The sequence below is a fragment of the Pagrus major genome, chromosome 7 (genome assembly GCF_040436345.1).
Source record: "Pagrus major chromosome 7, Pma_NU_1.0".
Lineage (NCBI taxonomy): Eukaryota > Metazoa > Chordata > Actinopteri > Spariformes > Sparidae > Pagrus > Pagrus major.
In genome coordinates, this window is record NC_133221.1 from 7,320,596 (window position 1) to 7,336,753 (window position 16,158).

The 16,158-nt window shown below is 41.4% G+C and overlaps 2 protein-coding genes across 2 annotated transcripts; one reads left to right on the forward strand and one right to left on the reverse strand.

Annotated features, from left to right (window-relative positions):
- Window positions 1–1,454: 1,454 nt before the first annotated feature.
- Window positions 1,455–7,023, forward strand: nr4a1 (nuclear receptor subfamily 4, group A, member 1). Its single transcript, XM_073470371.1, has 7 exons — window positions 1,455–1,545; window positions 2,744–3,530; window positions 3,626–3,755; window positions 3,841–4,004; window positions 4,099–4,301; window positions 5,232–5,410; window positions 5,911–7,023. The coding sequence occupies exons 1-7, from the start codon at window positions 1,493–1,495 to the stop codon at window positions 6,165–6,167; spliced, it is 1,773 nt and encodes a 590-aa protein (XP_073326472.1). The 5' UTR covers window positions 1,455–1,492; the 3' UTR covers window positions 6,168–7,023.
- Window positions 7,024–12,448: 5,425 nt separating this feature from the next.
- On the reverse strand, window positions 12,449–15,106 carry gtsf1 (gametocyte specific factor 1). The gene is made up of 7 exons (XM_073470768.1): window positions 15,011–15,106; window positions 14,281–14,402; window positions 14,081–14,184; window positions 13,257–13,383; window positions 13,082–13,168; window positions 12,874–12,931; window positions 12,449–12,776 (listed from the first exon to the last, which is right to left on the reverse strand). Exons 2-7 carry the CDS (start codon window positions 14,363–14,365, stop codon window positions 12,701–12,703), a joined length of 537 nt encoding a protein of 178 aa, XP_073326869.1. The 5' UTR covers window positions 14,366–14,402; window positions 15,011–15,106; the 3' UTR covers window positions 12,449–12,700.
- Between the last annotated feature and the right edge of the window lie 1,052 nt (window positions 15,107–16,158).

Here is a 16,158-nt window from a genome sequence, read left to right on the forward strand (position 1 = left end):
ACATCAGAAGCTTTAGAGAGATTATCACCATGAGCACAACAATCAGGTTGGATTGCACTTTGTTGTAGAGGAGAAGTTGTGTCTTAACCCCGCACAGGGCCGGAGGTAATCTGTCGTGGAAGTAACTAATTACAACTACTCAAATTACCGTAATTAACTCATTTTTTAGGGTACTTGTACTTTTATGGGTAATCAAGTCTGTAATTTTACACGTACTTAAGATAATGATAATACATGAAACGTCAACGATTAAAAAGTAACTAATACTGAGTACTCTTTCCACCAACAGTCTTACTACTAGATTTCACACAAAGGTTCCCTCTTTAAAGGTGCTATTTGTTAGAAAAGCTGGTTTTTGAGTCTCACTCATAACTCCTCAAATACTGACGCTTTGAGATTGTAGGACGGGTCGGCTGCCGTCCCAAAGCGTCAGTGTTTGCAGAGTTAGGAGTGAGACTCAACGTCAACACAGGACCTGTTAGCTCAGATGGTAGAGCTCGTGTCCCATGTACAGAGGCCTTGTCCTCGCTGCAGGGGCTCAGGGTTCAAGCCTGACCTGTGACCCTTTACTGCATGTCGTCCCCCCTCTCTCTCATCCTCTTTCCTGTCACCTCTCTGAGCTCTCCTGTCAATAAAGACAAAAAAAACCCTAAATAAACAGAAACTGGAGTGCCCTGATACCTCAGTTAGAAGAGCATGCAGCCCAGGGTTTGAATCCAATCTGTGGTACTTGTTGCTGCATGTCATCTCCTGTCTTTCTCATCCTTTTTGCTGCCACTTTTCAGCTGTACTATCCAATAAAGCCATGAAAAGGGCCAAAATAAAACAAAAACAAACAAAAAAATAAACTATTCACACAGGGTAACTGGAGCGTCTGGGACCTCTGGACTTAAGAGCCCTGTGGCAATTAACTATGTGACCCATTCTGCCCATTGTAAAAAAAACAGGTGCCAGATAAAATCATTTTGAGAAATGCATTTTTAGCATCATTTCTCTTCACTCATACCAGCCGAGATAAAAAAAAAACTGTTCCTACTATAAATAGAAAAAAAACGTCTAAGAAACTGTGACTTCCTGTTTGCAAATCATATGTTTCCACTCCATCAGCAGAGGACTGTCCGACAAAGAGACACTCGTGAGGAGTTGCACGGTTTAACATCGACTCTTCACACTTCACTCCACTTCATTTTCACTTTATATTCACCTTTTATGTGGATTTAATTTAGCTGTGTGTGTGTGCGTGCTGCACGAGGACAATGCTGCGGTTCTTCGCCGTCCGCGCGTCAACGGAATCCCGTAGTGCGTCATCCAACGTCGATTCTCTCTAACACGCGCCGTGATTGGCCGCCGGCTGGAAATCTCCCCGCCCACCGGCCGGCCTTGTATGGAAACCTTTCTCTGACGTCATGGGTACGACCCAGCTGGTATAAATGCGCCGAGGCGCTCCGAGCGGAGGGACTGCTCTCAGCTGGGAGACTCTGAGACATGACTGATGGTCGTTTGTGGAGTACAGACAGTTCAAAACACTTGTAGACCACCGAACAGGTAAGAGACATTTGGTTTTTTTTGTTTTGTTTTGTTTATTTTTAATGCAGCAGACTTCTTGAATGCGGAAACGAGTCCATTTATAAACGTTAAAGCTCCACCTGGGGCATGAAAAATGACTTAAAATCAAACAGAAAGTATTCATCGACAGCACATATGTTGCATTTGGAGACAGAATGAAGTGCAGCAGGGAGGTCGCTGCACTGTTTCATATAGGTAATATGTGCCTCGTAATATTTGGCACATGTGAGGCTCATACAGTATGTTGGCACTGTGCCCCTGTGTGAAAGCCGACCCCACTTACTGTACCTCCTAGGCATGTGCAGCTGACTATATTTACTGCATAGTAACATATGATGATAGAAGATTTAAGACTGTTGCTATGAAGAGCAGAAAACTTTATAGCTTTACTCGTGAAATTAAGGATGTTAATTGATGTCTGTGCACCACACCCCCCTGGGGTTCCTAAAGGCATCTGTTTCCGTGTGTGGCAACTGATTTATGGCAGCCTTTCACTGGGGTTAAAATTTAATTAAGCACTTGAAATGTTACGTGTTTGCACCATTAAAGGATTATGGATTATTTTGTTGTAGTTTATTTAAGAGAGGACAATGCAAATGAATGGAAACACATAAAAAATGTGGTAAAAAATGCCAGAATTAGCCAACAGGGGGAAAAAAACTAGGGGTGTCAATGATATTAAAATTGAAATATTGATATTGTGTTAATTACACACACATATGATAATATCGTGTGAATAATCCAACAAAGATGTTCGGCCTTGTTCATCTTTTGTTCATGAGTTCATCTGGTTGCCTTTTCATTAGTAATTAAGTGAAATTGTTCTCCTTGTACACTTTGTACACAAAAGTTATGGTTGCAGACTCTCTCCACCTCAGGAGAAATACGTATAGAATGACATTACAAACAAGCAGATCACTTACATAGTGGGGAGTTTAGGACGTATGTGTGTATTAATCATCCAATGCTTTAATTGCTTCTGTCTGAGCTGCCACACAGCGAACCTCGGCCTGTATAATAGTCCAGCACATGAATACAAATGAACAAGGTGGAAAACGAGGGGCGCGGACACTCGTTTCTGCCCCGGGGACCTCCGGCAGATTAACTGACCATGGCTTGAAGGTTTGAGATAAAGATGGGAAAAAACAAGCTAACATTTCTGATCATGTCTTTTCAGTCTTGCAGCCATGACTTGCGTCCACCCCCAGCATGCATCCCAGCCCTGTGAGATCAACCTTGGCAGCTCGGAGCTTCAAAGCACAGACTTTATCTCCAGGCTCGCTGTCGATATGAGCAGCCAACGGGACCACCTCTCTGCTCAATCCCTGCCAAGCATCAACTCCCTGGTGGGCACTCAGGCGGGCGAGTTTGATGCGTACTCATGTCAGTTCACCGCAGCTCCTGCCCATGTCGCTCCGGCGTTGGGCCAGGAGACTCCTTTCAAGCTGGATGACCTCCAGGTTTACGGCTGCTATCCTGGAGCGTTCACGTTGAGTTTCCCAGATGGGGCTGCTTCCCCTGCTGGGTCAGATTATTTCGGCAGCCCCGCTTCGGCCTCGTCTCCTTCAACACCCGGGTTCCAGAGTCAGCATGCATCCAACTGGGATTCAGCCTTCGGGCCTTACTCGCCCAGTCCAGGATACTGGGCGACAGAGGACACCTCAGTGCCTCATGCGCCCTCTTTCTTCACGTTTGGCTCAGGGTCTGTGGAGGATATGTCTCATGTGGGACAGCAGCAGGATCCTTTCGGCATGATCCACAATCACCCAGCTGCAATGGATTTCTCATCTTTGGTGATGGAGCAAGCTCATAACCTTGATGGCACTGAACAACTGGATGGGAGCTTATCACCTAAGTTAAAGAGTCCTGGTGGAAACGAGGGCTGCTGTGCCGTGTGCGGCGACAACGCCTCCTGTCAGCACTACGGGGTTCGCACCTGTGAGGGATGCAAAGGATTTTTCAAGGTAATAAGATAACACTTCAATCATTTACACTATTTGTTCCTATGTGCCTTCTAAATAAATGGGGTTTCAAGTATTTCTTTCTTTTTATTTCACAGCGTACAGTCCAAAAAAATTCCAAGTACGTTTGCCTCGCCAACAAAGACTGCCCTGTGGACAAGAGGAGGCGGAATCGATGCCAGTTCTGCCGTTTCCAGAAGTGTCTCACTGTAGGCATGGTGAGGGAAGGTGAGTTCACTACAAACCCAGATGAATCATGGCTGAATTAAAGCGGTAAAACTGAGAGTAACAGTTAATGTCACTATTCGTCTAGTTGTGAGAACGGATAGCCTGAAAGGACGGAGAGGTCGCCTGCCGTCCAAGCCTAAAGTCGTCCCAGACGTGACATCCGCTGTGTCTCCAGTGAGCATGATCGCTTCACTTGTGAGGGCCCACATCGACTCAAACCCTGGAGTAGGGAAACTGGATTACTCCAAGGTAAAAAAAAAACAAAAACACAGCCCCTATTTTTAAAAACTCTTTAGGAATGTTTGATTACTCACTTGAACCTCTCTGCTGTCTCTAATTTCAGTATGACGAGACAGAAGTCACTGCGAACCAGAAAGAGGACGCAAACGACATCAGACGGTTTTACGACTTACTCACAGCCTCCATGGAGGTCATCAGGAAGTGGGCGAAGAGCATCCCGGGTTACTCGGAGTTCTGCGCAGAGGACCAGGAGCTGCTGCTGGAGTCTGCGTTTGTTGAACTCTTCATCTTGCGCCTTGCATATCGGTGAGTGCAGCTTCCTCAGGCCTCAGATTTAGTCCCGCCCCTTTCTGGTGTGCCCAGTTGGACCTTATTTTGGGAATGAAAGGTCAACGGTAGGGCTGAATCCTGAATCCGTTTTTAACTAAAGATTACATTACACATCCCGTCTCCTGCACGTCTTGAGACAGCCAATCACCACTGTCAGATCGTGGCACAACCACAACCAGCATGCTGCATAGTTATTGGCTCACTGACGCTGATGAGATGAACTCCTGAGGTACTGAAATTTGGCATTTTTTGACATTTTTGATACTAGATAGTATAGTTAAGTACCAAAGTTTGATTCCCAGCCTAGTCAATGGCAAGAGAAAAATGCATTTTTGATCCTGTTTGAATCGTGCCATGAATCACACATACGTTTGTCAATATGAAAGAGAATATTTCAAGTCAAGAAAATTGAGGTTTGTCATAAAAGACAATAAAATATAAATTAGTTTTGTGTAAAACTGCTCAGCGAACTACATTGTCTCACTCAATATACGTGGTCAACACCAACATGGCCACATTGGCACAGAAAAAGTATGAAGAAAGGTGAAAATCACAATAACTCTGGCCAAAGTGACAGCTGCAGTTATGTGAAATAAAGAGTCGGTCAGTATTGTGAGCTAGCTAACATACAGGTCTCTTACTTCATTAGTTTTATGTCAAACTGCGACTTTCTTGAGTTAAAAAATGATCTTTTTAACTGACATCAGACATCAGATGTGTGGATCATGGCACAATTCAAACAGGATCAAAAAAGTATTTTTCATTCACTATCATACATATTTTTTCTCCATTAAGGTCCCATGTTGGTCCAACGGAAGAGGCATGACTTATAGCAATAAACTAACACTAAACAGTTGAATTTCATTGTGTTACGTTTAATAACTATGGTGTGTTTTTCTTTTAAAGTTCCAATCCTGAAACGGAAAAGCTCATCTTCTGCAACGGGGCCGTGCTTCACAAAACGCAGTGTGTCCGAGGCTTTGGAGACTGGATTGACTCCATCTTGGAGTTTTCTCAAGCCCTCCACCGCATGAAGCTCGACGTCTCCTCCTTCTCCTGTCTCACAGCTCTCGTCATAATCACCGGTAGTTACTCATCCTTTAACACAGCTAACTTTAGACAGGGGGGACATCAGGTTCAAACCCAGAGTTACCCAGAGTTACTTTTACGGTGCAGGGACAACAGTTGTCATTGGTGAAGACAATACAAGGCAGTTACACAACACACGATTGGCACAACAGGTGTATGACAAAATGTAACGCGACCTCGTGTATAGTGCAGAGGTGTTATATATCACAGCAGACTAAACATAACCACAATGCAGGTTTACATTTAGCGTCGAGGGAATGTTCACTCACTGGGTGTCCACTTCAGCACTGTAGTATCCCACTTGTGTATATATATATATAGTTATACAGTTAATATGTTTCATCTAAAGATTATTAAAATCAAATGAGCAAAGGGAATGATTAGATCAGATTTGTCATTGTTTGCATTCTCTATAGTCAGTGTGTGTCATAAAGTCAAAATAATGAAGCATAATGCTCGCTTTGGCTCTAACGTGTGTCTTATTTTTCTTCTGCAGACCGACATGGTCTTAAAGAGCCTGCACGTGTGGAGGACTTGCAGAACCAGCTCATCACCTGCCTTAAAGATCACGTTTCTGGCTGCGGTTCCACCTCTTTGCGGCCCAACTATTTGTCCAGGCTTCTCGGGAAGCTGCCTGAGCTCAGGACTCTGTGCACTCAAGGCCTCCAGCGCATCTTTTACCTTAAATTAGAAGATATTGTTCCTCCTCCGCCCATTGTGGACAAAATCTTCATGGACACGCTTCCGTTTTGAGTGGAGTTGATATGAGAGCCAAAGAGAACAGACTGAGCGCTCATACTTCAGGTGGTGTTAAGTGAAACTGCAAGAAGAAAAAGCAGGAGAATCCTGAGGGATTGTGCAGCTCCAACTCTTCTGAATTATCAAGTGAATGAGTTATAAAACATGTAGAGTCAGCACTCTGCAGACAGGCCAGCTTATGGACCAAAAGGTGACTGTTTACACACAACAACAAGGTGCCATGAATGGAAACATTTCTGATGGAGGGAGGGCTCCACTTGCACTTTCCAAACAGTTACAAATTGAATACCAATAATATGTTTGCCATTATTATTATTTTTTTTTTGTAAAAGATCTATTTTTGTGCAGTGGATGACTGTAAATTGCACATGAAATATCCAACAAAGCATTATATTTCTGTTTAGATTTAAAACCTTCAGGTGCTCCGACATTACAAAATTATTTCACCGAACCATTTTACAGCCCCTCAAACTGATGTTTGGTGAGTTCACACCCATCAGTGTCCAAAGCATCCACCACTCAAATCTCCAGTTTGCTTTTTAATGCCACCATACGTATTTGGTGATAATAAAGTAGGTAAAACCTACAGAATTATTCAGAAGTATCATTCATGTATCATGAATAGACATTGAGCAGCTAGTACTGTATACTGTGTATCATCCAGTACAGTCTTATACACTGGTTTGTATGTAAATTATTTGTAATCTGTTTTAAACCCGCTCATGTTATTGCCACATGAACTGCATTCTGTAGTTTGGGGAAAATGCTATTTTTGTTTTGGCTGTGTTATTTTTACTTAAGAAGTTATATTTTATTGCCGCTGAACATAAAATAAAAAAGATGCATATTACAGCTGCTTCTGTCATCTTTACTCTAATATAGGTAGAGAAGTATACAGAGTTTGGCAGTTCCTTCAGATAAAGTTGAGTTATAATTAATTCAAATGTGTGTTTAAAGTTTTAAACGGTCAAACTCTGCACCAACAGAAGCTCCTCTCTCCTACAGGAAACACTGCTCCAGAAAGGCCTCATCAGTAGTCCCGCCTTTAATTCTGTGACTTAGTGACATCACACTACATCACCATGTCACACATTTGCAGAATTTATGCCCAGTGGCTAGTTTGGTACAGAGGAATTCACTTAGCACAACTGCTCTGTTGTTGTTAGTGGTGCTGGGTCAGGCGAGCTGACCAATCAGAGGAGACCAGTTATTCGATACATAGTGAAAAATACTTCATTACTGTACTTAAGTCGATTTTTCAGGTATCTGTACTTTACTTGAATATTTATTTTTCTGACAACGTTTTACTTTTACATCCCACATGTTAACACAAATGTCTGTACTTTCTAAAATATTTTTTACTCTGTATTATAAGCAGAATTAGTAGGATTTGTAAGTTGCGATTTGTAAACACAACAGTCAAAGTTGGCCCCTTCCTCTTGATGTAATTACACGGTTTGGCCACTACAAAAAAACTGGCTTCAAAGCCTGGCGCTCGTCCTGGGGCACCTGCTTGCTGTCTGTTCATTACTAGCTTGCAGCTACTAATGAACGGGACACCGCCTCAAAGATGTGTCCATACTTAATATAACGTCCTTGGTCGACACCAAAAAACACAACGAACAGAGCAAAATAAAAAAAGCGTGTCTCTGCAGCTACAGACACCACCACACATTTGTAGTGGGTTGTTATTTGTGATGACTGAGAGGGATTCTGCTCATTCTGCCTTCAAATAAGTTAGTCTACTGTTAATTCTTCCTTCGTGCGGCAGTGCTGTGCCTGCAGCCTGTTCGCCTGAATCAAGTGAAACTTCTTTTGGCAACAGATGAGAACATACTGCTGAAAAATGTACCCCTGTTCACCTCCCGCCCAGTTATGTGCTGGTCCCCTTTTAGAAACTTTTGAAATTCTCAGTCCAGTCTCAAGTGTCCCAGACTCCTTAATCATTGTATAATGTCACATTCTCACATGCAAGTGTGTGTCGAAACATGAATGTACCCCTTTTACGGTTTGAAATGAAATATGGAAAAACTGCAAGTCAGGAAACTAAAAGATTATTTATAGATGAAAGAAAACTCAGGTGCACCTGTTAATAGCACGAGGGCATCTGTGATCCACCACGATGATCCAAAACAAGCAAAGTCAGCTGGAAAACAGAGGCCTAGGATCATGAATGGTTAGCAAGACTGTAAGGACTGACGATTAATTAAGGTGTGATTACTTTACAAATATTCACAGTCCAGAAGATAAAGCTTATGTGGTGGAAAGACAAACCAACAATTCCATCCTCAGAGCCATGCAGCTAGCTGAGGACGAATACATTTTTTTCTCACTCTCTTTAACATTGCCAGAGGGTAATTTTAAGCTTAAAGTAAAGTTCTTGTAAAAGCTTTAATGCATTTGTCTGATAGTATCACGTATGCACAATGCATCCTGCTTACGAAATAGAAAGAACTAAGAGCCCTTTACAGAGGAAGTTCTTGTATATGACAGAGTTGGAGGACTTGATAAGCTTGCATAAGAGCAGATGGATGAGGTCAGCATCACTCTGATAGCAGACCACATGAGAGGGATGGTGCACTCATAAGGAGAAGGTGGGCAGGACAGCGCTCTAGTGATCTACCCATCATGCCTCGGCGGAAACTAGGGGAAAGTGAGAGCAACTGTAATGTGCCGGGTTTGAGTATGAAATGCCAGTGATAATAGACGATCACAAGCTTCAGATAGAGTTACGGGATTAGACTCCTGTTCCAGAGTACAAACTGTCCACTAAACATTGTGCAGGAGTCTAATGTCTGTGGGAATGTCACATTTATAAAACAAGATCAACAGAGAGGCTTTGATTTCACTTCCAGGCGACAAGCCCGGGGTGCATGCCTGAAACTTGTTTGCAGTGTCCAGCAGCCGTCGCGAGTTTGATGAGTTTCATAAGAGTCACATCACAGTGAGATTAGCTTTGTGATGTCATGAACTGTCTGCCCTGTCACAACCCAAATCCTAGAAGAGTCTGTGAAATACAAAAACTTGCAGCAGATATCTGAATATATACCAAGATATCTGTTCAGGTTATAACGTAAGGCAGCCTGCTCAACATCACAAACTATCATTTCAAAATAATTATTTGAAACCGGTGAAAAAGGTGTTTTAGTCGCATGGAAATGAAGCTAACAAGCATCACATGAAGTATCTGTAGCTCTCTGATTTATGGTTACTAATGTTGTTATAATTTTTGTGATGTTTCTCTGGTATTTTGGTTGTATTCATTAGATCTAATTTAACAACACTAGAAGTGTACAGCCCTGCTAGCGGCTCTGTGAGGCTGTACTAAATGCTAAACATCTGCATACCCACAGTGAGAATGCCGATATGCCGTATGTCGTCTGTGATTAACAAGTTCTTTTACTCAGACTTCACTCAGAAGGTCCTCCACAGGCAGTGTGTTGTACTGGGCACTCACTCTGGGACAAGATGTACTGAGGCTATTTAGTTTCATTTTAGATGCTGGTGTGGGGGAGCCTAAATATGGGTCTGGCATTAGATTTCGAGCCAAAAAGTGGGAAAGGGTTGATTGATTTATTACAGATCAATAGCAACAATAACATTTTTTTAAAACATTTTTGAGGTAAAAATCATTCAGTATATTACATTAGACACACTATGTTGATGAAGGGTCATCCAGGTCATGGTATTTCTAAGCACTGTGTCATAGGCAATTGGACTTGTTTCAGTTTCTTGAAGAGATTTCACCTCTCATCTTGGATGACACACTACATTTTCTTTTAAGATGAAACTGACATTTAAATAAGTTTACATGCATTATATAATCATTGCCAATGCTGGAAAGTAACGTAATATCTTTACTCAAGTACTGAACTTGACAGTTGTGAGCAGGGCCGTAACCAAACCCCCAGGAACATCACCGGGTTTTGAAGCCAATTTGACATGGTGGCAAAACCGTGTAATTACAATGTCACATTTCCCATAAGCTTACACTGCGAAATTAGAGGCTGCAAATCAGCGAATACCTTTGTTGTTAGCATCACAACCCCCATGACTACTACTGACTACTACTGACGAAACACAGATACCACGTGACACCAACGGCATAATACTGTTGGCTGACCTTGTTTGAAGCTGGAACCAACCATCAGAATTCTTACACAGAGATAAGCAAAACAATCATTTTGCATACAGTCATCAACTGTATTGGAGTTTCTAGATATTGCGCTTGTTAGGTCAATGAAAACAATTTGTTCTTTTGATCATTGGCTCTATTTATCGGTGGTATTTTCACTGATCTGATAAATAGCCAATAATATAAATTTCCCATAGTTTATAGGCCCGATTTAAATCATGTATCCCTACTTATGAGAACATGTGGTTGCTGACAAGTCTGTACTTATGTAGAAGTGCAGTATTTTCAGTGTAGTATTGCCAATTTCATTAGAATCTTTTGTCATATAAAACTATGACAAAAGATTCTAATGAAATTGGCAATACTACACTTTACCTTTTTTTAATAAAGGTGTTTTTATATTGCCTCATGTTTCTTTTGTTTCTTGGTTTAAAAGGTGCACTATGTAGTTTTAGAGAAGAAAATTCAAACTCAGAATATTAATAAGTGAATAAACAAGCTGTTCTCAGAGGAAAGTAAGGTCCCCAGAACACTGTTTGAAGCTAGAAAGGTGGCAGAGTCCGCCACATATAAACAGTAAAACAGTGTGAAATTGTGTTGTCCTTTTAGGTCAGTTTGTTTAATCAGTTTATTCAGTCATGAAAACAGTTTGTTTTTTTAAAGGTATATAAAAAAGTCAATGAAGATCTCTCACTTTTAAAATGTCTTCCCCAAAAAGACATAGTGCACCTTTAATGCCTTTATTTATTTATTTTATGTCTAAGGCACCGAGTAAAAAGAATAGATTCTCAGAAGGAAAAATCAGAGTACAACACCAAAAGTACTTAAGACTAATAAAACACCTGAAGAGCTTTTTATGTTTCCAGCTTGTTCAGATTTTTTTAAACTCTTGTCACAAGTCAAGTCATATTCAACTGGCAGCATCAGTTCCTGCTGGCAGTTTCGCCCGCAAGTACGACCACCAGTGACATGAAAGTTTGAGTCCTGCTGAGCACCAATTAACATCACCAACTGGGATTTCATGAGTTCTATGATATGAAATTCGATGACAAGCTCGGAAGCATGTCACCCTGTAAACAGTACGTATGGATAGTAACATATAAAGCACATCTAAGAGGAGGCAGTGGTTCCTCGACAGGCCTGAGGGGTCATATAGAGACCACAGATACTGCACGTACCCTGTCCGGAGGAGTCATATCTCATCTTTACACATGGTGACAGGGCAGCACAGAGCCCCTCCGAACACTTCCAATAATAGCCACAACTAAAATAGACAGTCATCACATGAAATCAATAATGCCACTTAGATATGACAGAGTGTGCTGGCTTGACGCCCACACACTGGGATTATCATGACACTCATCAACATGAGCTCCCTCCTATAGCCTTCACCTGAAGCATTTTCTCATAAAAACTAATGTCAGCTGCCTCATGTGACACTTTATGCATGAAACGTGTCTGTATGCAGAATATCTGATACTCAGAGGAGCCACTTGAATCAAAAGGAGATAATCAAATCAAAGGAGTCAAGTTTCAAAAGGACTGGAAAGTTGGAAAAGAACATTGACGAGTACTGCCACCTAGTGGCCGTACAATGACATACTGCTTCTAAAGATATGAGTGATAAAGAGTTTATCATCTAATGAATTGGTATTGCTAATAACATGCCCAGTCCTGCAATGCATGTACTGTATCAAACCTAATCCAGTATCAAACTCATTAGCCCTGTATCACTGAATTTTTAAACCACCCATAACTGCTCAACCATAATTTAAGATCACTGGATCCACATCGAACTGTACTCAAACATAGAAGCCAGCCGCCTAAATACACTTTCCCCCCCCCATTTTCAAATGTCAAAAAACACCCTATTTTGCACAGTTTAAGTGACAGAACACTCCTGGATCCTCATCAAGAGTTAATGGAGTGTATTCTGGGTTGAGACCCATCCTCCATCCAAGTTTCGTGACAATCTGTTTGGTAGTTTTAGTGTAATCCTGCTGACAAAACCAGCCAACAAACAGACACAGGTGAACACATCACCTCCATCCCAAATTATTATTGTCAAACTGCTAGTTATTTAAAGCAGTACTCATTGCATCATGCTATTAAATTATATTTTCAGAATAAAACACTCAAATTATTTGCATTGAACACCTTTAATAAAAAAAAACATGCAGTTGTTCATAGCACCATTAATTTCTGTAACAGGGGTGATGCAAGACAATACTAGATCCAACAAGGGTTCATTTTTCAACTTCTGCAAATTTTAAATCTTTGCATGGGCAAGAACTTAAAAACAACTTTAAAAAGGAACTATGCATGCATGCATATATACACAATAAGCCTCCCAACAGGGATCTATGAATATACAGCAAACCCAAATTGAGTCTCATAGCTCAGACCATGGGAGGGTATTTGGCATTCTAAAAGATGGACCAAGGTTGTTGGTGGGCCTCCTGTCCTGTCTGCAGAGAAACATGACAAAAGACAATCAAGACAAAACAGTTAAACAAAGAAAACGTGTGTGAACAAGTTCAACGAATGCTGGAACAGACCACTTACATCTCTTTTAATACCGTGTTCACACCCCACACAAAAGGAACAGCAGAATCGTCAGCCTCTGCAAGACAAAAACACTGTTAACTTTACAGACACTGCATTACAAATCCATCTGTTGAAGTCTGGTTCAGAGTACACACGAGGAGAAATATTGTTGAGTATAAAGCTTTAGAGACTTGGCATTGAATATGTCAAACTAGGTTAATAATACCTTCGTCCCAATCTTCAGTCATGTTTGGGTTCACCCATGTACTGACCGGGACCTGCCATTTAGTGTGTCCATACTGTGCCCTTGAAGCTGTAAACAGAGCATAAGTCAATTTAGAAACACTGTCAGCACATGTTGACGCTGCAGTATAAGAAAGACAATCAGGAGATGATCTTACCCTGTTCAGCATCCACAGATATTCTGTCCTCACAGGTTTCCGTATGGTGAGTCAGCTCATGCTTGGGGACCAAGTGGCGAGCATTGAAAGGGCAGGTTTTCAGTTCACTGGCAAGTTTGGGATGATTCTACAAATTGGTGAGGGAGAAGTAATAATCAAACCTCTGACCTCTGCACTCTGTATGTTACTCTGTGAATCGAATCATGGACAAACATGCACATGGCACAAGTGTAATGAGACACACACACACACACACACACACACACACAGAATGTAAAAATGTCAAACAAGAAAAGTGAATTTGATGCGAATTTGCTTTGATCATTTTTTGTAATCGAATTATTCGAGTTACTCTAATCGCCTCACATGTTATGGTAAAGTCTTGCAAACGCAGGTGAATGACTATGACACTTTAAATTTTGTCTTATGGGTTCCAAATTTCAGCAAATAAGTACCAAAGTCAAAATAAACAGAGATATATGGTGATTTCTATTAAAATGCAGAACAGAAGTGACCATGCCAATTTACTTGCGATAGTTGCGTGATACATTATTAGACATCACAATCAACTTATGTTTAATGACAAGAATGGACTTTATCGATATGATAAACAGCAATGACAAGAGAAAATGTGCCAGACATACATTCAGTTGCCAATAGAACAGTCCAGCAATAAATTTAACCTTCAGTTTTTGTTTAAACCGTTTTAGAGGTGGTTATTTTAGGGGCTGCAGTTTGTGCTGTTGAACTGTATTGCATTATAGATCAACAATCTTTGTCCTTACCTGCTAATTTTCGGTGCAATAAATAAGCACTCAACTCACCTTCCTGCACTTAATCAGATGGTAAGGGAAGCGGCAGGCTCGGATCTGGTGGCTCTTATCAAAGGGACAGGGGAGAAGTTTGTCCGGGTCACAGTTCCCTTTATCTTTAAAAATCAGAAAAAAACAATTAATTCTCTTCACCCAGTAGCCCTTACTAAACCAGATGACAACTTAATGTGGATGAATATCTTTAGTATTACCAGATTCCTCTGGTAGCTGGGCTCTCTCGGAAGACGCAGTCCTGTTTGGACCAGTGCTCGATCCATAACGGATGACGGTCGTCATTTTGGGAAGTGGGAATGACAAAGATGGATGTCACCGCCTGGACGAGAAAAAAGATAACAAATACCATCAGTGTACTAGGAGCACGTGCAGCTTTTTAAAAGCTGGAGAACCACGACAACAACCAATCAGATTCAATCTTCAGGACTCTGTCCAACTGTGCAGGTTACCCCGCAGGTGTGCCTAGTTATCGCCTGAAAGTGTGATTGCTTGATGCTGTGGGTTTGTTTTTATTGTTTTTTTTATTCAAAACACAGTCCGCCACATCCAGTGTTTGCAGTTTCCAACCTGCCTCTTTGAGGAGCACGGGATGCGTTTCACCTGGATGGCATTAAACAAATGTATTTGTTTATATTTAACAAATATTTGGCTTCCTTTTGCAGGTACATTTTGAGGATATTGACGTGTAAAAATGCACATTTTCTAGAAACAGTCGACGAGTTTGTTAGCTAGCTCGCCGTTCATGCGGAATATATTTGGCCCGCGGCCATGTTTGCTAGCAAAACAAGCAAGTCGTGAGCTAGCTAACAAAACTAGTACAATTCACACTACCTGTTGGAGCAAAGCCAAACATACACATTTAAAATAGTAAAATCTTAACGTGTCTAAAAGTTTTGACAAGTTTTTATTAAAAAAATGTAGTGTTACCGTGAAAAATAGCCCTGTATCCAGCTCTTGACCTGTTGACCTGCGAAAATACTTCGTGACTCTGCCCGCCCCTTGGGTTTTTAGATATCATCGCGAGAAATCGCGTGACTTCCGGTGTAGTGCCGAGAAGAGACTGCTTGCCGAAAAGCGACTGCCCCCGACGGGAACGCGCATCAGTTCAGAGGAAGTGGGCGAAGGTCTACTACGGGTCAGCTGGCAGACGCAGCACCGAGAGAAATGTTTTTTTTTACTGTGCAGTCCTGTGGCCCAAGTGAAGAGGCTACGGAAAAAGAACGGCGCAGATAAAAAAGTAACCTGATGTTTCCATAATGTAGGCTAGTTGTCAACAATTGATGAGGGTAGATGCTTTACCTTGCCACTTTTATTGTTGTTGTTGTTGTTATCGTTGTTGCAATGTGATTTTACACCGCTTTGATCTATAAATAAAGTCATAATTCAATATCCCTGTTTCAGTGATTTTATAACGAGGATTAGGAAATCAATGCAGAAAAGAATGCAGGAGTGTTTCCACGTCACATTAGATAGCAATCATATAACACATACTGAGAAATTAGTAAGTGCTATCAGAGGTGGGTAATAACGATTTACATTTACTTCATTACATTTACTTAAGTAACTTTTTGGATAACTTGTACTTTTAAGAGCATAATTATGAATACAATAATGCAGTATATATAGAACTGCAGGCTAACTGTAACGGATTGCCTTTACATTCTGCATAACATTCTCTGTGTTTGCCAGGTGCATGTACAGTGAATTTGGTCAATATCACTCCTTGCAATAAGGACTTACAGGGTGCAGTCACTTTCCGGCAGGCCCTGCCGAAAAGTGACTGCACCCTGTAACTCTGGATTGGGAGGGGTTACATTCTCTGTCTTTTCAGCATTAATAGTAGAGGAAACCAGGTGCATGTACAGTGAATTTGGTCAATATCACTCCTTGCAATCCAGAGTTACAGGGTGCAGTCACTTTCTGGCAGGCCCTGCCGAAAAGTGACTGCACCCTGTAACTCTGGATTGGGAGGGGTTACATTCTCTGTCTTTTCAGCATTAATAGTAGAGGAAACCAGGTGCATGTACAGTGAATTTGGTCAATATCACTCCTTGCAATAAGGACTTACAGGGTGC

Coding starts and splice junctions, on each gene's coding strand:
- nr4a1 (XM_073470371.1), top strand. CDS start 1,493: ATGGTCGTTTGTGGAGTACAGACAGTTCAAAACACTTGTAGACCACCG. Junction 1,546..2,743: donor ACTTGTAGACCACCGAACAG/GTAAGAGACATT, acceptor ATGTCTTTTCAG/TCTTGCAGCCATGACTTGCG. Junction 4,302..5,231: donor ATCTTGCGCCTTGCATATCG/GTGAGTGCAGCT, acceptor TTTCTTTTAAAG/TTCCAATCCTGAAACGGAAA.
- gtsf1 (XM_073470768.1), bottom strand. CDS start 14,365: ATGACGACCGTCATCCGTTATGGATCGAGCACTGGTCCAAACAGGACT. Junction 13,384..14,080: donor ATCTGATTAAGTGCAGGAAG/GTGAGTTGAGTG, acceptor ACCAATTTGTAG/AATCATCCCAAACTTGCCAG. Junction 12,932..13,081: donor GACTGAAGATTGGGACGAAG/GTATTATTAACC, acceptor TTTGTCTTGCAG/AGGCTGACGATTCTGCTGTT.